Genomic DNA, 24079 nt, shown 5'->3' with positions numbered 1-24079 from the left:
CTCACACGATTCTATTTTTTAACAGAATTGTAGAATCAATTCTTTAGTGGCGTCGTCGCGCCATGCTGCAGGGGGAAGCTCCACCACGCCACTTCCTGGTCTGCCCCCCCACGGAACTGCTGTTCTGTACTGAACAAAATCATACAGTATGGAACAGTTCCATGGGGAAGTTGGGACTCCTAATACATAGCCACACCGCCCTGTAGATACCCCTCCGCTGTAGATAGGACCCCCTTATAGATCGCACCGCAGTAGATAGCACCCCTTCTTGCACCTTGTAGATCGCATCACTCCCCCTTGCACTTTTTATATCACACAACACCCCCCTTGTAGATCGCACCGCTGAAGCTCCCACTAGGAGCTGAATCCCCGGCCAAAGCATCGGCAACCTCTGGCCGGGGATTTAGCTCCCAGTGGCAGCTACAGCAGTGCGATCTACAAGGCGGGTGCAATCTACAAGGGAGGTGGGTGGTGCTGCGATCTGCAAGGTGGGGTAAGATCTACATGGGGTGGGTGTGCTATCTGCAAGGGGGTGTGGCACTGTCTACATGGGCACTATATTGGGGGGGTTGCACTATGTAGGCACTGTCAGTACATGTGGGAACTAAGGCACTATATGTGGGCACTGTCTACCCTTTTTTTTACGGCCATGAAAGACGGACTGGAAATGGATGAGAATTTGGAGATGCTGATGCAAAATGGACATGAAAAAACTGAGCATTGATGAGTTTTTAATGGCAATTTTTTTTTCACTGTCGTGTGATTGTAGCCTAAATGACGGATGCCAAGAGTCCCATGATCGGGCCACAAAACCCGGCTGACACACGGACCATTTTTCACGGTCCAATCACGGTCATGTGGATCCGGCAACGTCGGAGACTGGCTGAGGTGGTGACGGGCAGAGAGGGATATTAGTGCACGCAGAGCAGAATTGATTATAGATTATGTTAACCTGTTCCCTGCCAGGGAACACAGAAGTTATAATCAATTAGATAGACATTTTTCCAATTGTATTTATGATAAAATAAAGTATTTGCAGAGGTTAAAAGTTGTGAAGTTACATACAATAATTATAGCAATATATGTTAAAGAGTTATTTATATAAAGAAAATGTATTACATTATCTCTTGGTTTTACTGTTAAAGAGGCTCTGTCACCAGATTATCAAATCCCTATCGCCTATTGCATGTGATCGGCGCTGCAATGTAGATAACAGTAACGTTTTTTTTTTGTTTTTTTTAAAACTATCAGTTTTGGCCAAGTTATGAGCAATTTTATATTTATGCAAATGAGCTTTGAAATGGACAACTGGTGTGTTTTTTTCGTATTTCCAACTGGGCGTGTATTGTTTTTTTAACAACTGGGCGTGTTTACATGTTTTACTAACTGGGCGTTGTGAATAGAAGTGTATGTTGCTGACTAATCAGCATCACACACTTCTCATCTTTCCCACCCAGCTTCTTTCACTAAAGACACACAGCGTGACGTCACCCACAGGTCCTTCAACCTTGTCGTCGGACAAAGAAGATACAACTGTAAAGGATCTGCCAGGCACAGCTTCGGGGTTAACGTCCATAGGTAATCAGTCTTCACCTGAGTCTATCTCTCTGAGACTGACTCCAGCTTCCACCACTCAGGCTGGCAGGCTTAGGAGTGGGAGAGCCTATCGCAGCCTGGCCAGACTCAGCTAGCTCCCGCCCTCTGTCTATTTATACCTGCCTTTCCTGTTCCTCCTTGCTTGTGATTCTTTCCGTGTGTTTCCTGGCCCAGCTACAGCTCCTAAAAATTTGATCCTGCTCCATTCTGACCCTGGCTTTCTGACTACTCTTCTGCTCTGCGTTTGGTACCTCGTGCTCTCCTGGTTTGACTTGGCTCGTTCACCACTCTGTTGCTCACGGTGTTGCCGTGGGCAACTGCCCCTTTCCATTTGCTTTATATTCCCTTGTATGTTTGTCTCGTGCACTATACTGAGCGTAGGGACCGCCGCCCAGTTGTACCCCGTCGCCTAGCGCGGGTCGTTGCAAGTAGGCAGGGACAGAGTGGCGGGTAGATTAGGGCTCACTTGTCCGTTTCCCTACCCCTATCATTACAACATCGGCTGAAAGGCGTCCAAAAGGTTAATATGCTCGTCTCTAGGGAGTTTACTATGCTTACCTGCACATGGTGATGCTGCTGCAAATTCAACTGTACGCCTAGAGCTGTGGTGTCTTCTCTCTTCCGACACCAAGGTTGAAGGACCTGTGGGTGACGTCATCACTCCCAGCCAGCTTCTTTCACTGCAGACACAGCGTGACGTCACCCACAGGTCCTTCAACCTTGGCGTCGGAAGAGAGAAGACACCACAGCTCCAGGCGTACAGTTGAATTTGCAGCAGCATCACCATGTGCAGGTAAGCATAGTAAACTCCCTAGAGACGAGTATATTAACCTTTTGGACGCCTTTCAGCCGATGAATCTTCTTTGTCCGACGACATGGTTGAAGGATCTGTGGGTGACGTCAAGCTGTGTGTCTTTAGTGAAAGAAGCTGGGTGGGAACGATGAGAAGTGTATGATGCTGATTTGCCAAAAGTGTGGGGAAAAAAAAACAACTATATTTCATTTTTTGACAAAATCGCCCAGCTCTAACTCTAAAATAACTTTACAAATTGTCTTCCTTATAACCTGTAAGGGAATATATTGTTTTACCTTGATGGATGCAGGAACTTCTTCTCTCTCTTTGGTGGTTCCTTTTTCCTCTGTGTTCAGTTCTTCAGCAAAGTTATTTGACTTGGAAGTTGTGCAGAGTACTTCAGAGCAAACACTTAAAGTGGACCTTCTTTCATTTTCCACTGATGTTTCACGCTCACGCTGCATTCTGCAGTCAGACCTTAATGAGTCCCAAAGTTGCTTATATCGGCATAATTTAGGCTGCTCATCCACTGTCGGATTCGAGTCCTTACAGAGAATCTGCAGTCTTTGCACCACTTGAGATCTTTGGACCCAGGCTTCACGCCGAATATTTTCGATGAACTCATGAGTGAGGAACAGCAGCCAGTCGTCTGAGAAGTACCACTGTAGTCTGATCGCCTCTGCCAAAAGCTGAATACATGGTGATGGTAACAGGGGAAATATAAAATTCAGGATGCTGAATAAATTCCTCTGAAATGTTATTGGCAGCTGGAAAAGTTTAGGCTTTCTGAAAATAAATTGGAAGGAGAAATAATGATGTATGAGAAATGCACTCATTGTACATATAAGAACTTCAGGAAAAGCTCTTTAGTAAGTACAGACATCTATCTTTTTTTTCATCTTTGTTTGTCCACTAAACACACTTATCACCTATCCTTTCCACAGAATAGGTGAGAGATGTTTGATTTTTGGAGGCCCCACCGCTGGAACCCCCAACAATCAGAAAAGGAGTCTAGAGTCCTCCGTTCCTCCTCACCAACACTACGGTGTGGAGGAGGTTTTATGTCATTGGCGGGCGCCCCAGCGGTCAAACGTTTATAACGTTTGTCTATTCTAGTCTATGGGTCCGTTAAAATTACAGACTGCACACGTAAGCCATCTGTATGCGGTCTGTTTTTTGCGGCCGTATAAAAGGAGAACGATGGGTGAATGAGCCCTTACTGTGTCTTAGCTAAATTATTATATTGGTAGTGCAAACATAACAGCAAGCACTGTAAGGGTCCATTCACACAATGCAGTTGAGATGCAATTAGAACCGCATCGAAAAACGCATGCATTTTTACCTTGATCTGATGCGTTTTCCGTTGCAGTTATCAAATTGCTGTAAAAAGGCATGCGGTTTTCAGATGCTTCTTTTTTTTTATGCAGTTTTAACAGCACCTCCACCGCAACGTTTGAATGCACCTTAAGGATTTTTAGTTCTTTAGTGAATAGTAGTGGCTCACCTGTGATGCAAGCAATAAGGACAGCTGAGCGCAATGGTTGTATTCAAAAGTATCGTATAAAAAAAATTATCAATAAAGCAAACCCCAGCTCTATAGACTTTCTAAGGCCCTGTTCACATAGTTTTTTTTGACACTTTTTTTGCTGCAGAAACCGCGGTAAAAAACAGGCGAAATTGCCTCATTGTTTTCAATAGGAGGTGGAGGCTTTTTTTTCCCCCAAGAGACATGCTCTGAGGTGTTTTCCGCCTCAAAAACCCCATTAAAAAATCAACGGGAGACCGAAAAAAGGCCTCAAACGGCCGACGTGTTTTTTTTTGTCACATTATAATCATAATAACTATATATATTAAAAATAATACATTCCGAATGCAAAAAATTATGTTATACCATAACTTTCTAAACCCCTTTGCAATATTTTGCTATCAAACTATAATGAGCGGATAATGGTTTTAACAATCTAGGTTTTCGTAGTTTACCCTACAGTGTTTATAAAGTGCAGTGCATCAAATGGTGCTCCACATACTGTAATTATGACCTTGCAATTTAATCCAAGTATAAAGAATTACCAGCATATGATCGAACCAGTCAGCAGCGCAGTGAGTGACACAGTATTGTGCACCGTAGTTACACCCACTGGGCTGTAATCTTAAATACTGAGCCAGATGCAATATAAGGCTGGGTTCACACAGAGTTTTTTGACGCGGAAACCGCGTCGCAAAACTCGTCAAAAACGGCCCGAAAATGCATCCCATTTATTTCAATGGGAGGCGGTAAAACCGTCTCGCGGGAGAAAGGGACATGCCCTATCTTCGGGCGTTTACGCCTCTGACCTCCCATTGACATCAATGGCGTATTCAATTACAAGGTCATAATTATGTGGAGCACCATTTGACTCACTGCACTTTATAAACACTGTAGGGTAAACTGGGAAACCTAGATTGTTAATACCATTATCAACTCATCATTTTTTGCACTCTATTGTATTATCCTTATTTTTTATATTTATTTTTCTATTTTTTATTTGTATTCGAGCTTTGTTCACAATACAGACAATTTCCCTTTGCATTTTTTTTTTCAGTAAGTTGAAACATTACTCAAACAATATACACAATGAAAAAGAATATTTCTCACAAGATCAATTTCCAGGTATATACATCTTGGATGGGCACTTTTATGCAAAGTCTCTCTATTATTCTGCTCCAAGGAAATGGCCCAGGAAAATATTGAAGAATCTTGTAAGCTTCCAAGGATCCATGTGAACCAGATCCCAGGGCCTTTAGGAAAAGACGGCTAACTCGGTCAGTGTCGTAGAGAGAGGAGCTTGCCATGACGATTTCTAGGACAAAAATTGGAAAAAATAACATTTATAATTCAAGAACTACTGGACAAGCCATCTACATGCACTTTAGTTTACATGAAAAGAATATCTTACTTCTTATCAGTGATTAAAGTCATGGGAAAATTGCAGCCTTTCCTTAGGGACGACTGTAAAAATCTCCATAATTGCGGACCGTAATACGGTCCGCAATTACGGACCCATTCAGTTCTATTGGCCGCGGATAGGTGTCCGTGCCATAGAACTGTACTGCAAAAGATAGAACGCGTTCTATCTTTTGCATTTTATGGGACGTGCTCTCATACTTTGTATGCGAGAACAAGCCAAAAATGCGGCCCGCAGGTGGGCGTGCCCGCAATCGCGGGCCATGATTACAGGCACGGCCGTGTGCATGAGGCCTGGGTTGACACTGTGCATATAGGGTATGTTCACACGGAGTGTTTTCAGCCAAAAACGGCTGAAAAATCAGAAGCAGAACGCCTCCAAACATCTGCCCATTGATTTCAATGGGAAAATGGAGTTCTGTTCCGACTGGGCGTTTTTTACGCGGTCGCGTAAAAGAATGGCCGTGAAAAAGAAGTGCACTTCTTCAGCCGTTTTTTAGAGCAGTTTTTCATAGACTCTATAGAAAAACAGCTCCAAAAACGGATGTTAAAAAAACGCCACGAAAAATGTGACATTGATTAAAAAAGTCTGAAGATCAGGAGCTGTTTTTACTTGAAAACAGCTCTGTATTTTTAGATATTTTTTATTTTGTGTGTGCATAGCTTGCGTTTTGTTTTTTGTTGTTTGGAGACACAACCAAATTTGGTCTTGTGGATACAGCCCATTTTTTTTCAAATCTGACGTGTCACTTTATATGGTAATAACTTTGGAATGGCTTTACTTATCCAAGTGATTCTGCGAATGTTTTCTTGTGACAAAGTGTACTTTATGTTTTTGGTAAAATATGGTTGAACAACCTAAAAGCACAGGGAACATAACACCCAGAATAGATAGAAGAAATATGCTTCTACCACGTATCAAAAAATAGAAGTCTTTATTAATGATAAATAACAATACATGGTATCACATAAATATATAAATGAACATAGTAGAAAAGGTCATATACGAAGAGCGGCATCAGTGGTATAGATGTAATAATACCCAGAGGTAAACAGAACAATCCATCTCAAAACAACAATGTCCCATACTCCATTTCACCATAAAATACAAAACATGACTGACTAAGCAGCAATGGCCAGAAAGTCAAATATAAAAACCTTATAGGTACGTAAAAAAGATGATGGGTGTACATGAGTATGACCCCAAAACAGCAATGAAAATAGTAGGTTAAAGAGGCTCTGTCACCAGATTTTGCAACCCCTATCTGCTATTGCAGCAGATAGGCGCTGCAATGTAGATTACAGTAACGTTTTTATTTTTAAAAAACTAGCATTTTTGGCCAAGTTATGACCATTTTCGTATTTATGCAAATGAGGCTTGCAAAAAGTACAACTGGGCGTGTTGAAAAGTAAAAGTACAACTGGGCGTGTATTATGTGCGTACATCCGGGCGTGTTTACTACTTTTACTAGCTGGGCGTTCTGATGAGAAGTATCATCCACTTCTCTTCAGAACGCCCAGCTTCTGGCAGTGCAGATCTGTGACGTCACTCACAGGTCCTGCATCGTGTCGGCACCAGAGGCTACAGATGATTCTGCAGCAGCATCGGCGTTTGCAGGTAAGTCGATGTAGCTACTTACCTGCAAATGCTGATGATACTTCAGAACGCCCAGCTAGTAAAAGTAGTAAACACGCCCCGATGTACGCACATAATACACGCCCAGTTGTACTTTTGCAAGCCTCATTTGCATAAATACGAAAATGGTCATAACTTGGCCAAAAATGCTCGTTTTTTTAAAATAAAAACGTTACTGTAATCTACATTGCAGCGCCGATCAGCTGCAATAGCAGATAGGGGTTGCAAAATCTGGTGACAGAGCCTCTTTAAATATAGGCTGAAAAGAGTCATCACCAGAATATAATTATAAGTAAACTGCACCTAAAGACATGGTAGTAGGAGATGTGGCACAAGAAATGCCTCGACGTGCGTTTCACCTAAGATCGGCTTCATCAGGAGGTTGATACAGTCAACGTTTATTTGTGAAAAACACCAACATTTAGAGAAAATTTGGAAAAAAGTGCATTTTTCTAAATTTAAATATATCTGCTTGTGAGGGTATGTTGTTCGAAATTTAAATGTATCTGCTTATGAGGGTACGCCTCGAAAACGCCTGAAAAAACAGAAGCTGAACGCCTACAAACATCTGCCCATTGAAATCAATGGGAAAAACAGCAATTAGTTCATACGGGGCGTCTTTTTACGCCTCGGTTTAAAAAAACTGAGCATAAAAAGACGCTCCGTAAAAAGAAGCAGCGTTTTTTGGAGCGGATTTTCCATTGAACACGATGAAAAACGCCTCAAAAAACGCCTGAAAAGCTCCAAATTTAATTTTCAGCTTCAAAAGCGCCTAAGGGTATGTTCACACACACTAATTACAGACGTAATTCGGGCGTTTTTGCCCCAAATTACGTCCGAAAAATGCGCCTCAATAGCGTTGACAAACATCTGCCCATTGAAAGCAATGGGCTGACGTTTGTCTGTTCACACGAGGCGTATATTTACGCGCCGCTGTCAAATGACGGCGCGTAAATAGACGCCCGCGTAAAAGAAGTGACCTGTCACTTCTTGGGGCGTAATTGGAGCCGTTATTCATTGACTCCAATGAAAAGGAGCGCCAATTACGTCCGTAATGGACACGGCGTTCAAGCGCCTGCACATGCCGTTACGGCTGAAATTACGGGGATGTTTCCTCCTGAAAACATCCCCGTAATTTCAGCCGTTACGGACGCTGTCGTGTGAACATACCCTTAAAATCAGAGGCTGAAATCAGCTCCGTATTTTCAGACGTTTTTTGTTAAGCGTGTGAGAATACCCTAAGGCTATGTTCACACGGAGTATTTTGCAGGCAGAATTTCTGCCTCAAAATTCAGTTTGTAAGTTTGAGGCAGATTTTCCTCTCCCTGCACGCCGATTTTCGCTGCGTTTTTCGCCCGCGGCCATTGGGCGCTGCAGGCATAAAACGCAGCGAAATACACTTTCTCTGCCTCCCATTGAAGTCAATGGGAGGTCAGAGGCGGAAACGCCCGAAGATAGGGCATGTCGCTTCTTTCTCCCGCGAGCCGGTTTTACCGCTCGCTGGAGAAAACCGCCCCCGCCTCCCATTGAAATCGACGGGAGGCATTTTCAGGCCGTTTTTGACTAGCTTTTTGGCGCGATTTCCGCGTCAAAAAACTCGGCAAAATACTCTGTGTGAACATAGCCTAAGACAGATAGCAATACCACACAAAATAGTTACCAATTTAAAATTTTCCATATGTCTACTTTATGTTGGCATCGTTTTTTTAAACGTCCTTTTATTTTTCTAGGATGTTACAAGGCTTAGGGCATGTTTACACGAGGTCATTACGTCCGTAAATGACGGACGTATTTAGGCCGCAAGTACCGGACCGAACACAGTGCAGGGAGCTGGGCTCCTAGCATCATAGTTATGTACGACAACTGTCTCGTACTGAAAACATGATTACAGTATGGGACAGTTGTCCGGCAGCGAGGCAGGGACTCCTAGCGTCGTACATAACTATGATGCTAGGAGCCCGGCTCCCTGCACGGTGTTCGGTCCGGTACTTGCGGACGAAATACGTTCGTCAATTACGGACGTAATGACCTTGTGTGAACATACCCTTAGACCTTTTGCAGCAATTTTCAAGAAGATTTTCAAAACCACTTTTTTAGGAACCAGTTCAGCTCTGAGGTGACTTTGAGGGGCCTATATATTAGAAACCCCCCATAAATGACCTCATTTTAAATACTGCATACTTTAAAGTATTCAAAACAGCAGTTAGAAAGTTTCTTAACTCTTAAATCAAAAGCGAGGTAAAATTTTCAAATTATTTTTTTTTTAGCAGAAATTCAAATTTCAGCCCTTTTTTCTGTAACACAGAAGATTTAACCAGAGAAACACAACTCAATATTTGTTTCCCAGATTCTACAGTTTTTAGAAATATCCCACATGTGGTGCTAGTGTGCTACTGGACTGAAGCACAGGCCCCTGAGGCAAAGGAGCACCTAGTAGATTTTGAGCATTCTTTTTATTAGAATATATTTTAGGCACCATGTTAGGCTAGAAGAGGTCTCGTTATGCCAAAACATAGGAAACACCCCCAAAGAGAGACCATTTTGGAATCTACACCCCCCCAAGAAATTTATCTAGGGGTATAATGAGCAATTTGACCCCACAGGTTGTTTGCTAAATATATTGGAATTAGGTAGTGTAAATTATCTATACATTTTCGCTCCTAAAATAAAGTTTTAGCTCAGATTTTATCATTTTCCTTAGGAATAAAGGAGAAAAAGCACCCCAACATTTGTATAGGAATTTCTCTCGAGTACGGAAATACCCCAAATGTGGTCATAAACTGTTGTTTGGACACACGGCAGAGTTCAGAATGGAAGGAGTGCCATTTGGAGCGTAAATTTTGCTGTAATGGTTTTCGGGTTCCATGTCACATTTGCAAAGCCCCTGGGGGTCCAAAATAGTGGTAACCCCCCAAAAGTGACTCCAATTGGCAAACTACTCAAGGAATTCATCTAGGGATATAGTAAGTATTTTGACCCCACGGGTTTTTTTTGGATGAATTCATTTGAATTAGGCTGTGAAAATGAAAAAATGTTTTTTTTCAATAAAATATTTTCATTTCCACAAGGAAAAAAGGAGAAATAGCACCCTAACATTTATAAAGCAATTTCTCCCGAGTACGGAAATATCCCATACGTGGTCGTAAACGGCTGTTTGCATACACGGCAGGGCTCAAAAGGGAAGGACCACAATTTGGCTTTTGGAGCTCAAATTTAGCTGGAATTTTTATGTTTTACGGCATTTGCCCAGTAAGGGTATGTGCACACGTAGTGTTTTCAGGCGTATTTCGGGGCATTTACGCCTCGAGAAAAGCCTGAAAGAACAGAAGCAGAACGCCTACAAACATCTGCCCATTGATTTCAATGGGAAATACGCGTTCTGTTCTGGCGGGCGCGCCCCGTAAAAAATAACTCTTCCCGTAAAAAGAAGTGCATGTCACTTTTGATCAGTTTTTCATTGACTCTATAGAATAACAGCTCCAAAAACGGCCGTAAAAAGCCCTGCGAAAAACCGGTTGAAAATCTGGAGCTGTTTTCCCTTGAAAACAGCTCCGTATTTTCAGCCGTTTTTGATTTTGTGTGTGCACATACCCTAACAATCACTTCTTTAAAGAGGCTCTGTCACCAGATTTTGCAACCCCTATCTGCTATTGCAGCAGATCGGCGCTGCAATGTAGATTACAGTAACGTTTTTATTTTTAAAAAACGAGCATTTTTGGCCAAGTTATGACCATTTTTGTAGTTATGCAAATGAGGCTTGCAAAAGTCCAACTGGGCGTGTTTAAAAGTAAAAGTCCAAGTGGGCGTGTATTATGTGCGTACATCGGGGCGTTTTTAATACTTTTACTAGCTGGGCGTTCTGATGAGAAGTATCATCCACTTCTCTTCAGAACGCCCAGCTTCTGCCAGATCACGCTGTGACGTCACTCACAGGTCCTGCATCGTGTCAGACGAGCGAGGACACATCGGCACCAGAGGCTTCAGTTGATTCTGCAGCAGCATCGGCGTTAGCAGGTAAGTCGATGTAGCTACTTACCTGCAAACGCTGATGCTGCTGCAGAATCAACTGTAGCCTCTGGTGCCGATGTGTCCTCGCTCGTCTGACACGATGCAGGACCTGTGAGTGACGTCACAGCGTGATCTGGCAGAAGCTGGGCGTTCTGAAGAGAAGTGGATGATACTTCTCATCAGAACGCCCAGCTAGTAAAAGTATTAAAAACGCCCCGATGTACGCACATAATACACTCCCACTTAGACTTTTGCAAGCCTCATTTGCATAACTACAAAATTGGTCATAACTTGGCCAAAAATGCTCGTTTTAAAAAAAATAAAAACGTTACTGTAATCTACATTGCAGTGCCTATCTGCTGCAATAGCAGATAGGGGTTGCAAAATCTGGTGACAGAGCCTCTTTAAATCGTTTATATTGTGTCAACATATTCTAAGAGCCATAACTTGAAAATGTTTGCGTGTAAGGGCTTGTTTTTTGTCGGGCGGGCTGAAGCTTTTATTGGTACCTTTTAGGGGTACAATGGACTTATTGATCACTTTCTATTCCATTTTTTGGAGCTGAGGTGACCAAAAAACAGCAATTTTGGAATTGTTATTTATAAATAAATTTACGGCGTTCACAGTACTGAAAAATAACACTATAGTTTTATAGTTTGTGCCGTTACGGACACGGCAATACCAAATATCTGTACTTTTCTTTTGAATTTTTTCACTTTTTTTCCTAGAACAAAAGACTTATTATTGGAGTAAAGGTGTTTTTTTTTTTACTTGAAACTTTAACTTGAAACCCGTTAGTGACCGCCCATAGGTGTTTTTATGTCGGCCACTAATGGGCTTTATTCCGATGGTGTTGCTTTTTTACAGCGTTGCATCGGAATAAATAAACAGAGCTGGGAGCAGGTAAATCTCCCTGCTCTCAGCTACCTCCGGTATCAGTATCGATCCTGCTAGTTTAACCCCTTAGATGCGGCGCTCAACAGCGATGCCGGTGGCTTCTATGGAAGCCAGGGGCCTAACAAAGGCCCCCACATGTCTGCCTCTAGTCGATGCCTGTTAGGCCATGCCGGAGGTGGTTTCCGTTGAGCGGTTCCGTCTGACCTTTCCGTCGGGGGAACCCCTCAACGGAAAGTCAGATGGAAACCTTAGCTTCCGTTTACATTACCATTGATATCAATGGTGACGGAAACATTGCTAATGGTTTCTGTTTGTCACCATTCCGGCAGGTTTCCGTTTTTTTGACTAAATCAAAAAGCCCTCATACAACTGCATCGGCAGAAAAATAAAAAAAAGTTATGGATCCTAACATGGCGACACAAAAACAAATAATTTTGAAAACAAAGTGTTTTTAGTGTGTAAAGGTAGTAAAACATAAAAAATATATATAAATTTGGTATCGTCGCAATCATAACGACCCGCTGAATAAAGATGTTATGTTAGTTATACCACACGGTAAACAGCGTAATTTAGGACGCAAAAAAAAAGTGCCGAAATTGCTGGTTTTTTTTTATATTCCCCCCCCAAAAAAAGTTTCTAAAAAAGTTAATCAATAAAATTATACATACCCCAAAATTCTGCTATTAAAAAATACAATTTGTCCCGCAAAAAAAAAGACCTTATACAGCTATGTCAATATAAAAATAAAGAAGTTCTAGCTCTTTGAATGCGACGATGGAAAAACATAAAAAATAGCTTGGTCATTAAGGTCTAAAATAGGCTGCTTATTAAGGGGTTAATTATTCTATTTACTTATTTTTTATTTCTTTTTTGTCCCACTTGGGGACTTCACTACTCTGAGCAGTACCTATGTAGTGCATTGTTTTAGAGCTGTCAGTTATACAGACAGGAAGCCTATTAGGTCCTGCCTCCTGCGCTATAATTGGAGGCTTTAAAAACGCTGTAAAAAAACAAAACGCTTGCTTGCTATTTTTAGCGTTTTTGCATGTGAAAACGTGTGCAAAATACACAGCGCGCATATTTTTAAACACACCCCAAAAGGTACATGTACTTAAAAAAACAGCATAAAAAAGCGTCAAAAAAAGTGTAAAAAAACGCGTGTGTTCCTTGAATGTGGCGTAAAAAAGTGATTTTGGCGCAGAATACACATCTTTTTCTGCCTACAGCCATGTTCACACGGGTTATTTTCAGGTGTACTTCGGAGCGTAAAACTATTGTGTTACACTCTGAAATACACTTGAAATGAGCCTGCAAACAGTATCCCATTGATTTTAATGGGAAATACACTGTGTAGTTAATATGATGCATATTTTGTTGCTGCTGAATTAAAAAATGCCCTGTAAAAATACACTTTGTAAAAAAGAGTAGTGACGTTACTTCTTGTAGCTAATTTTTCCCTTTTTCCATTGACACTTAAAAAAACGCTTTGAAAATATGCCTAAAATATGGTTGTAAATATCAAAAACGCCTGGATTTCAGGGGCTGTTTTCTGCCTGTAACATATGCTGTGTGAACATGGCCTACAAATTTCTGTGTAAACATTGTACTAAAAAGAGCTTTTTAAAAGCACAGCAGGGAGTGGCATTTCAAATTCCCAGAGATTACAAGATCATACCAGCAAGTTACCATCAGTGAGGCTTCGTTCACATCTGCGCCAGGGTCCCGTTTCGACGTTCCGTCTGAGTTTTCCTGTCGGAATGGGACCCTGACTGACACAAACCGAATCCATAGGTTTCCGTTTCCATCACCATTGATTTCAATGGTGACGGATCCGGTGCCAATGGTTTCCGTTTGCCTCCGTTGTGCAAGGGTTCTGTCGTTTTGACGGAATGAATACCGTAGTAGACAGAACCCTTGCACAACGGAGACAAACGGAAACCATTGGCACCGGATCCGTCACCATTTAAATCAATGGTGATGGAAACGGAAACCTATGGATTCGGTTTGTGTCAGTCGGGGATCCGTTCTGTCGGAACGGAGCCCTGGCGCCAGATGTGAACGAAGCCTAACCCTGGCAGTCCTGGTTTATTTCCTCTAGGAAGAAGTATAAACAATTTTAAACATAACTGTATACTAGGAAATTACTGTTTATGCAATTCCCTAACAAAATAAGCATAGTAACTCCAAACAAAAGCAAAGAGACATGAAGAAAGTCCGTGGAAAATTTTATTTCACATAGTGCAGTTTAGGCTCTGTTCACATCTACGTTAGAGGGTCCGACATTTTTGCCAGACAAAACGACGGACACCATGAAGGAAAACGGACAAAACCCATTAAAGACAATGGGTTCCGTCAGGCAACTGATCCAGATTTTTGTTGTTTTTGCTCCTAAGACGAAGGAGAATAACAAAAAACTTGAACGCAGATGTGAACACAGCCTTAGATTTTTTGAAAGACATAACATGAAGATTTCAAGCATTGGGAACAGATCAGGCTCCGTTCTCACTGGCACTGGGTTTCACTCCATCAGGTTTTTGTTGCTTTAATGGCAAGAATAGCATAGTCTGCATTGATAGCCTTGAAGTAGATGGAAACCTGGACAGACCCATTATAAGTTCCGTAAATGGGATAGTTTTTACAATAGATGTGTGAAAGATGTCACTGCTCCGTTAAAAGTGTTTTCTGAAATCTTATACTTACTTTAATTTATTTGCGTCTGCCTTTATTTTCCCCACATAAACCCCCTAAATATATATTTTTACTTTGGAAGTCATTTTAGTCCTATTATCTTCATTTGTAGTCATCCAGCATGTTGTTGACTTCCCGTTGCGTTGATGACAGCTTCCAGCTCCACTCCCAGCATGCACTGTTTCTCTCCTAGGCCATGTCAAACCCACCCAGTACACACTGATGTCTATGCTCCCTCCTCCCCCGATGCTCCCAGTACATCACTAGTAGCAGTGGAGGCTCAATGTATTGAGCATGTGTGGATCAAAGAGATACCCTGAAATGCGCATGAGCGTAGACGATGCCTCGTCAGCAGGGCCAACCCGCTGAACGAGCATCATTGACGCGCCATCAGTCAGCAGGCCGGGAGAAGCATTCGTCTGGAAGTACAAGAACAGCGCTGAACGAGTGGGACATCATCGGAGATTCCATGGGGGGAATTCAAGATCTTTAAAAATTTAAATGTCAGGGTATGTTCACACGCTTAGCCAAAAACGTCTGAAAATACGGAGCGATTTTCAAGGGAAAACAACTCCTGATTTTCAGAAGTTTTTTAAGCCACTCGAGTTTTTCGCTGCGTTTTTTTACGGCCGTTTTAGGAGCGGTTTTAAATAGTCTATGAAAAACGACTCCAAAACCGGCCCAAGAAGTGACCTGCACTTCTTTTTTGCGGCTATTTTTTTACGCGGCCGGTTTTCAAAACAGCCCTGTAAAAAACCGGCCCGTTGGAACAGAACGCCATTTTTCCCATTGAAATCAATGGGCAGATGTTTGGAGTTGTTCTGCTTTCGATTTTTCAACAGTTTTTTCGGGCGTTTACGGCCAAGAAAACGGCCGAGAATAGGCCGTGTGAACTTTCAACAAACTTCTGACATGTCAGAACTTTTGATCGGTGGGGGTCCGAGCACTGAGACCCCCACTGATCGCTAGAACGAAGTGGCAGAAGCGCTCAGGTGAGCGCTGAGCAGCTTGGAGTCTGATCGGCTTTATTCGGAAAGCCGATGTAGCGTTGTACAGACTCAATAGAAAGTATATGGGCCCACACACAGCTACATCAGCTTTCCGAAAAAAGCCGATCAGAAACTAAGCGGCTTAGCGTTCACCTGAGCGCTTCTGAAGCTTTGTTTTAGCGATCAGTGGCGGTCTCATTGCTCAGAACAAATCTAATCCGATCAAAACTTCTTACAAGTCAGAAGTTTGTTGAAGGTTTAGTTGCACTTTAAGTATATTAGAAAGTTTAATAGCTATCTTTTTATTAATAATTATTTGAAACCGGAAATCCAATGTGAACGGAGCTTTAGGCTGAGGCTACATGGTGACTGAAAGTTGCGCACCAAGAATCAGACTGCACTGTAACATTAGTTGTGCAGGATTCATACGTCAGACCCACATAGAAATATAAGTGAACCCCCGCTTTCATAGACACCATACGATTACCTCTTCACACTATGGACACAACGCCTGCTACAAGAGCGTTCTACATACGTGGGAAAGCTGGTTCCATAGCGTGTCCCAGGCATACATACCAGATAAGGAACGGAATCGCCGCCAGTGGAGATGTGGTCACGCTTGAGTCACGTGGGACACGAAGGTCAGGTGACTACGCAGTCTATTTGGCGCTCGGCTTGCAGGAAGTGGTCTAGACTGCTGTACTGGGGGAAGCGCTCTGCTGTGTATTGTGGCGCCGAAAGGGGTTTAATGTGCGCTAAGGGGGAGGGTCATGTGAAAAGATGACTTGGAACACGCTGCTATGTTTCTATATCTGCGTCAGGACTTCGTTCCATCGGAGCTTTCCGTCGGAACGGAGCCCTGACTGACACAAACTGAAACCATAGGTTTCTGTTTCCATCATCGTTGGTGATGGATCCAGTGCCAATGCTTTCATTTTGGGCCTGTTCACATCAGCGTTGGCTTTCCGTTCCGGGGTTCCGTCTGAGGTTTCCGTCGGGTGAACGCCGCAACGGAAAGTCAAACTGAAACCGCAGTTTCCGTCACCTTTGATATCAATGGTGACGGAAATATTGCTAATGGTTTCCGTTTGTCACCATTCCAGCAGGTTTCCGTTTTAACGACGGAATCAATAGCAAAGTCGACTGCGCTATTGATTCCGTCAGAAAAACGGAAACCTGCCGGAATGGTGATGAACGAAAACCATTAGCGATGTTTCCGTCACCATTGATATCAATGGTCACGGAAGCTGTGGTTTCAGTTTGACTTTCCGTTGCGGCGTTTACCCAACGGAACCCCGGAACGGAAAGCCAACGCTGATGTGAACAGACCCTTAGTCTCCATTGTGCAAGGTTTTCGTCATTTCGACCGGATAAATGCTGTAGTAGACTACGGTATTCACGGTCAAAACGTCGGAACCCTTGCACAACGGAGACAAACTGAAACCATTGGCATCGGATCCGTCACCATTGAAATCAATGGTGATGGAAAGGGAAACCTGCGGTTTCTTTTTGTGTCAGTCAGGGCTCCGTTCCGACAGAACGGAGCCCTGACCGAGATGTGAACGAAGCCTAAGGGCCTGTTCACATCAGCGTTGGTTTTCCGTTGAGGGTTTCCGTTGTGGAACACCTCAACGGAAAGTCAAACGGAAACCTTAGCTTCCGTTTGCAACACTATTGATATCAATGCGCTATTGATTCCATCGAAAAAACGGAAAGCTGCCAGAATGGTGACAAACGGAAACCATTACCAATGTTTCCGTCACCATTGATATCAATGGTGATGCAAACGGAAGCTAAGGTTTCCGTTGGACTTTCCGTTGAGGAGTTCTACAACTGAAACCTCAAGACGGAAACCCTCAATGGAAAGCCAACGCTGATGTGCACAAGCCCTGTTCACACGGAGCGTTGAAATCCACGGCCGAATTCGTGGGAAAAAACGCTCGCAGGAGAAAGTGACATGCCCCATCTTCGGGCGTTTCCACCTCCAACCTCCCATTGACATCAATGGGAGGCAGAGAAAGCATTTTTCGTTGCGTCTTTTGCCCAGGCAGGTCAAAATCTGCGAGGCAGATGTTTCTGCACGCGGAAAAACTGTTAACGGCCTAATTGTGACATGCGTTTTTATTGTGGAGTTCACACAGAGTATTTTGGCGCTGTTTTTGACGCGGAAACCACGTCGGAAAAAGGCTCTTTTCACACTGTTTTTTTTACAAGTTTTTTTTAAACAAAGATTTTTATTGTTTTTTGCACATAACATCCAAACAGGCCGGAATATCTCATCCAGCACAACAAAAAATAAGATACATTGATATACATCATGAATCATCCTAGTCAGGAATTGCATAGTAGAATAATTGAATTATAATGTGTAGGCAAGAGTTTTATTATGCAGTTACATCATGCGTCCTAAATTCGAGGATGGTAATGTATCTAAAAGCGAGTGCAGTAGAAATAAACAGTCAACTCAACCGAAACATTGCCCACACATTTGGCACCTGGTATAAAAAGGTCTATCTAGTACGTTACACATTTGGCACTCTGTGACCATGATTTCCACTTTTCCTCCATTCTCTTCCCAAACACACTGAATGAAAGTGTCTTCTCACAGTTAGGCTGGGTTCACACGAGCACATTACGTCCGTAATGGACGGACGTATTTCGGCCGGAAGTACCGGACCGAACACAGTGCAGGGAGCCGGGCATCATAGTTATGTACGATGCTAGGGGTCCCTGCCTCTCCGTGGAACTACTGTCCCGTACTGAAAACATGATTGCAGTACGGGACAGTTGTCCTGCAGAGAGGCAGGGACTCCTAGCATCGTACATAACTATGATGCTAGGAGCCCGGCTCCCTGCACTGAGTTCGGTCTGGGACTTCCGGCCGAAATACGTCCGTCCATCCATTACGGACGTTAATGTGCTCGTGTGAACCCAGCCTCATATGTGTTGTTAAGGAGGGTAATTACTTCAGACATATGGGGGATTGTCTGACTTTTCCAGTATCTTGTAAGAACAAGTTTAGCTGCCAACATGATATGGCCTATCATGGATCTCTGCCTGAGAGGGATCGTGTGTATATTCAGGAACAGTAATGCGAGTTCAGGTGACGGTACTAGTGCAATTCCTGTTATTTCAGCTATGAGCTCATAGATTGTGACCCAATAGGTTGTAACAAGAGGACAGGACCACAATATATGTAGTCAGGGGCGTAACTAGGAAAGACTGGGCCCCATAGCAAACTTCTGACTGGGGCCCCCCTCCCCTGGGTGTCACACAACCCCCCCCCCCCCTTGTAGATAGTGCCTTTTTTACAGCTCCCCCTGTAGATAACACCATACAGCCCCCTCTGTAGATAGCGCCATACAGCCCCCCTGTAGATAACGCCATACAGCCCCCTCTGTAGATATCTACAAAGGGGGCTGTATGGCGTTATCTACAGGGGGGGGGCTGTATGGCGTTATCTACAGGGGGGACTGTATGGCGTTATCTACAGGGGGCTGTATGGCGTTATCTACAGGGGGGACTGTATGGCGTTATCTACAGGGGGGACTGTATGGCTTTATCTACAGGGGGACTGTATGGCGTTATCTACAGGGGGGACTGTATGGCGTTATCTACAGGGGGGACTGTATGGCGTTATCTACAGGGGGTCTGTATGCCGTTCCCTACAGGGGGGGGTTTGTAGGGAACGCCATACAGCGTCCCCAACCCTGTAGGGAACACTATACAGCCCAATGTAGGGAACGCCATACAGCGCCGCCAGTAAGGAATGCCATACAGCCCCCCCGTGTAGGGAACGCCATACAGCCCCCCCTGTAGGGAACGCCATACAGCCCCCCCTGTAGGGAACGCCATATAGCCCCCCTGTAGGGAACGGCATACAGCCCCCCCTGTAAGGAACGCCATACAGCCCCCCCTGTAGGGAACGCCATACAGCCCCCCCCTGTAGGGAACGCCATACAGCCCCCCCCTGTAGGGAACGCCATAGAGCCCCCCCTGTAGGGAACGCCGTAGAGCCCCCCCCTGTAGGGAACGCCGTAGAGCCCCCCCCTGTAGGGAACGCCGTACAGCCCCCCCTGTAGGGAACGCCGTACAGCCCCCCCTGTAGGGAACGCCGTACAGCCCCCCCCCTGTAGGGAACGCCGTACAGCCCCCCCTGTAGGAAACGCCGTACAGCCCCCCCCTGTAGGGAACGCCGTACAGCCCCCCCCTGTAGGGAACGCCGTACAGCCCCCCCCTGAAGGGAACGCCGTACAGCCCCCCCCTGAAGGGAACGCCGTACAGCCCCCCCCTGAAGGGAACGCCGTACAGCCCCCCCCTGAAGGGAACGCCGTACAGCCCCCCCCTGAAGGGAACGCCGTACAGCCCCCCCCTGTAGGGAACGCCTTACAGCCCCCCCCCTGTAGGGAACGCTATACAGCCCCCCCCTGTAGGGAACGCCATAACGCGACCTACAGTGTGAAAAGACAAAAGACATGTATCCCCTATCCACAGTCCCCCAAGTTCTCCATGACTAACCCCTGACTTCCGGCATCTGCGCAGCTCAATAAAAATGAAAGGAGCGCTGGTCACGCATGCGCACAAGCGCGACCGGCGCTCCATTCATTTCTACGGAGCTGCCGACACAGACCCCGGAAGTCCGAGGTTTGTGATGGAGAACTTCAGGGGACTTTCAGTCTCCCGTTCTCCCTATCGCTGCCAGCGATCACACATGTATCCCCTATCCTGTGGATATCCTGTGGATAGGGGATACACGTCTTTTGTTTATGGCAGAGCGGGGAGATACCTCCCTGCTCTGCCGTAGCGTTCAGTGGCGTCCCGCTGTAGCAGCCATAGCGGCAGCTAGCGGAGCCTCCGGCCATGGTGGGGGCCCGTGCCCTCATGCCGCGGGCCCCGTAGCAGCCGCTACGACTGCTATAGCGGTAGTTACGCCACTGTATGTAGTAGGGAACCCACTCGTCCACAACCTCGCCAGCACAGGGCTGTAGTATTAGGGTATATTCGACATAATCTTTCCGGAGTATAGTACCACCTTAGGAGAGTTTTCATGGCGGCTTCATAATGTGAGGTACATTTAAAAAATTCTGCAGTATAAGAGGTCGCTTTACACCATGTTATATCCGAGAAGGATTGTCCCAGATCCCTCTCCCAAGCTAGTATGCATGGGGACTTATATAGAGGCCTCAGTACTTTAAGGCTGGGTTCATACAACCTATTTTCAGGCGTAAACGATGCGTATTATGCCTCGATTTACGCCTGAAAATACGGCTCCAATATGTCGGCAAACATCTGCCCATTCATTTGAATGGGTTTGCCGACAAACTCTGCCGACGACCTGTAATTTACGCGTCGTCGTTTGACAGCTGTCAAAAGACGACGCGTAAAATTACAGCCTCGTCAAAAGAAGTGCAGGACACTTCTTGGGACGTTTTTGGAGCCGTTTTCTCATAGACTCTATTGAAAACAGCTCCAAAAACAGCCGAAAAAACGGCGCGAAAGCGGCGCGAAAAATGTCAGTTGCTCAAAAAACTTCTGAAAATCAGGTGCCGTTTTCCCTTGAAAACAGCTCCGTATTTTCAGACGTTTTTGGCTCAGCGTGTGAACATACCCTAAAGGCCGCGGACGGTATTTGGAACAATGAGATGAGATCCCAGTTTAGGCAGATAGTGGATGCCCACAGACCATCTAGGAAGTATTTAACTCTAAGGTAACCACGTCGGAAACCACGTCGGAAAATTAGCCAAAAAACTTGCGAAAACGCCTCCCATTGATTTCAATGGGAGCGACATTCACTATCTTCGGGCGTTTACATCTCTGACCTCCCATTGACATCAATGGGAAGTAGAAAAAGCATTTTCCGCTGCGTTTTTGCCCCCGGCGCTCAATGGCCGCGGGCGAAAAACGCTGTGTCAAACGGTGTGCAGGCAGCTCAAAATCTGCTCAAAATTGAATTTTGAGGCAGAATTTTCAGCCTGCGAAAAGCTCCGTGTGAACATAAAACACCTGAAATCTCCTCCCATTGATTTCAGTCTGAGCACTGAGATGCTCGTGTGAGCGCTCAGCCGCTTCTTGTCTGTTCGGCTTTTTCCGAAAATAAATGTATCTGAGTACGGGCTCAATAGAATGTCTATGAGCCTCTACTCCGATACATCGGCTTTTCGGAAAAAGACGAACAGAAACGAAGCAGCCGAACACTCACAAGTGCTACAGCCGCTTAGTTTTAGCGATTGGTGGGGGTCTCAGTGCTCGGATCCCCACCAATCAAAACTTCTGACAAGTCACTATAACATGTCAGAAGTTTGTCAAACGTTTAGCTACACTTTAAGGCCTCATGCCCACTTCAGTTTTTTTCGTCAGGAAGCTATCCGTTTTTTAACTGATAGAACCCTGACACATTAATTTCAATGGGGCCATGCACACTTCCGTTGTTTTAACGGAACCGTACGGTCGTTCTGTCAAAAGTAGTGCAGGTCCTACTCCTGCCCGTTTTTGACGGAACAGTCTTGGCCTTTGCATTGATTTGGTCTGTGAAACAACAGGCTGCACACGGAAGCCATCCGTGTGCGGTCCGTAATTCACCGAACCGACATTAGCGGCCGTTCAATGGCACACGGAAGTGAGGCCTTAGGCTATGTAAACCTTTGAAGTATTTTTTTAATGATTTGTATAATGTGATTGTGAACAACTTATAATTAGGTTTTTATTAAAAAATGTTTTTACTTTTTGTGATACAGCGTCTATAGAAGCTGTATCTTGCATCCACAGGCCAATTATCGGGCAAACGAGCGTTCACAGAACGCTCGTTCCATAAACAGGGCAACGATCAGCTGATAAACGATCAAACGCTCATTCATCCGCTGACTATCGTCCTAAATGCAGGAAATATTATCGTTGTTGGCACCACATCTTCCTGTGTAGTAACGATCGATCGTCCCCATACATTGCTCCTTGTGAAAGGACCAAACGAGTGCCGATCAATGACTGCACTATTGATTCCGTCGGAAAACCGGAAACCTGCCGGAATGGTGACGAACGGAAAGCATTAGCGATGTTTCCGTCACCATTGAGATCAATGGTGACTGAAACGGAAGCTGTTCTTTCACTTTCCGTTGCGGGGTTCACCCGACGGAAACCTCAGACGGAACCCCGGAACGGAAATGTTACGGTGATGTGAACAGGCCCTAAGCCATATTTTTGCTTTTTAGTTTTTCACTCCACTCCTTCCAAGAGCCATAACTTTTTTTTTTTTTTCCGTCAATAGAGTGCTGTAAGGGGTTCGTTTTTTGCGGGAGAAGTTGTAGTTTCTAGTGGCACCATTTGAAGCACCATTTAATGTGATGGGAAACTGAAAAAAAAATTCTTTGTGGGATGGAATTGGAAAAAAATTAGATTCCTCCATTGTTTTTTGTGTTTCATTTTTACGGTTTTACCCGTGCGGTAAAAACGGCAACTTAACTTTATTCTGCGGATCAATATGACTACGGTGATACCAAATTTATAGTTTTTTTTAAATTATATTTTACTACTCCAAGGATATGTTTAAACGGCTTATTTTCAGCCGTTTTTCGGGCCGAAAAATCAGAAGCAGAATGCCTCCAAACATCTGCCCATTGATTTCAAAGGGAAAAACGGCGTTCTGTTCCGATGGGCCGTAAAAAACACCAGCGAAAAATAAGTGCATGCCGTTTTTGGAGGCATTTGCTTAAAAAACCTCTGAAAACTAGGAGCTTTTTCCTTTGAAAACAGCTGCGTATTTTCAGAGTTTTTTGCTAAGCGTGTGAACATACCCTTTTCAAAACGAGCGCGTCCCGTCAGAACAGAATGCCGTTCTTCCCATTAAAATCAATGGGCAGATGTTTGAAGGCGTTCCGCTGAAAAATGGCCAAAAATAATCCGTGTAAACATACCCTAAGGGAAAATTCACACGCAGTGTTTTCAGCCGTATTTTGGGGCGTTTATGCCTCGAAAAACGCCTGAAAAAACTGAAGCTGAATGCCTACAAACATCTGCCCATTGAAATCAATGGGAAAAACAGAATTTAGTTTATATGGGGCGTCTTTTTACGCCTGTTTTAAAAAACGGAGCGTAAAAAGATGCTCCCTAAAAAGAAGTGCATGCCACTTCTTGAGGCGTTTTTTGGAGCTGATTTTCCATTGAACACTATGAAAAACGCCTCAAAGAAGCCTGAAAAGAAAAGAAGCTTCATTTTCAGCTTCAAAAACGCCTGAAAATCAGAGGCTTTTTCCCCTGAAAACAGCTCCGCATTTTCAGACATTTTTGTTAAGCGTGTGAACATACCCTAACAAAGAAAAAACATAACAATTGACTATTTTCGCTGTCAGTAGCTACCGCGGCATTTAAATCGTTAGAAAAAGGGGGGCGACTCCCTTTAGCAGCTCATCGCACACCCCGCAATGCAATCACGGGATGGCGATGGTTGCTATGGCTGCCTGAGGGCCTAATGACGGCCCCCAGTTCCGCCATCTTTGTGCTCCTACTAAGCCCTGCCTCTGGCAGGACTTAATAGA

The 24079-nt window shown here is 44.3% G+C and overlaps 1 protein-coding gene across 2 annotated transcripts in view; it reads right to left on the bottom strand.

Annotated features, from left to right (window-relative positions):
- The window catches only part of FANCE (FA complementation group E), a 62718-nt gene extending 46467 nt beyond the window's left edge, over positions 1 to 16251 (bottom strand). The window contains exons 1-3 of one of the 2 annotated variants that reach the window (XM_075850618.1): positions 16128 to 16251; positions 5025 to 5229; positions 2686 to 3175 (exon numbers count right to left, since the gene is read on the bottom strand). In XM_075850618.1, coding sequence (XP_075706733.1) covers positions 2686 to 3175; positions 5025 to 5221 — 687 coding nt within the window. In that variant the 5' untranslated portion in view covers positions 5222 to 5229; positions 16128 to 16251. Of the gene's footprint in view, positions 1 to 2685; positions 3176 to 5024; positions 5230 to 16038 lie in introns of both variants that reach the window. The other variant, XM_075850619.1, reaches the window with a different exon arrangement.
- Positions 16252 to 24079: the final 7828 nt, after the last annotated feature.

The sequence above is a fragment of the Rhinoderma darwinii genome, chromosome 2, assembly GCF_050947455.1.
Source record: "Rhinoderma darwinii isolate aRhiDar2 chromosome 2, aRhiDar2.hap1, whole genome shotgun sequence".
In the NCBI taxonomy this organism is placed as follows: Eukaryota; Metazoa; Chordata; class Amphibia; order Anura; family Rhinodermatidae; genus Rhinoderma; species Rhinoderma darwinii.
The sequence above is the reverse complement of the archived record's forward strand: the minus strand, read 5'-3'. Positions and strand labels throughout refer to the sequence as shown.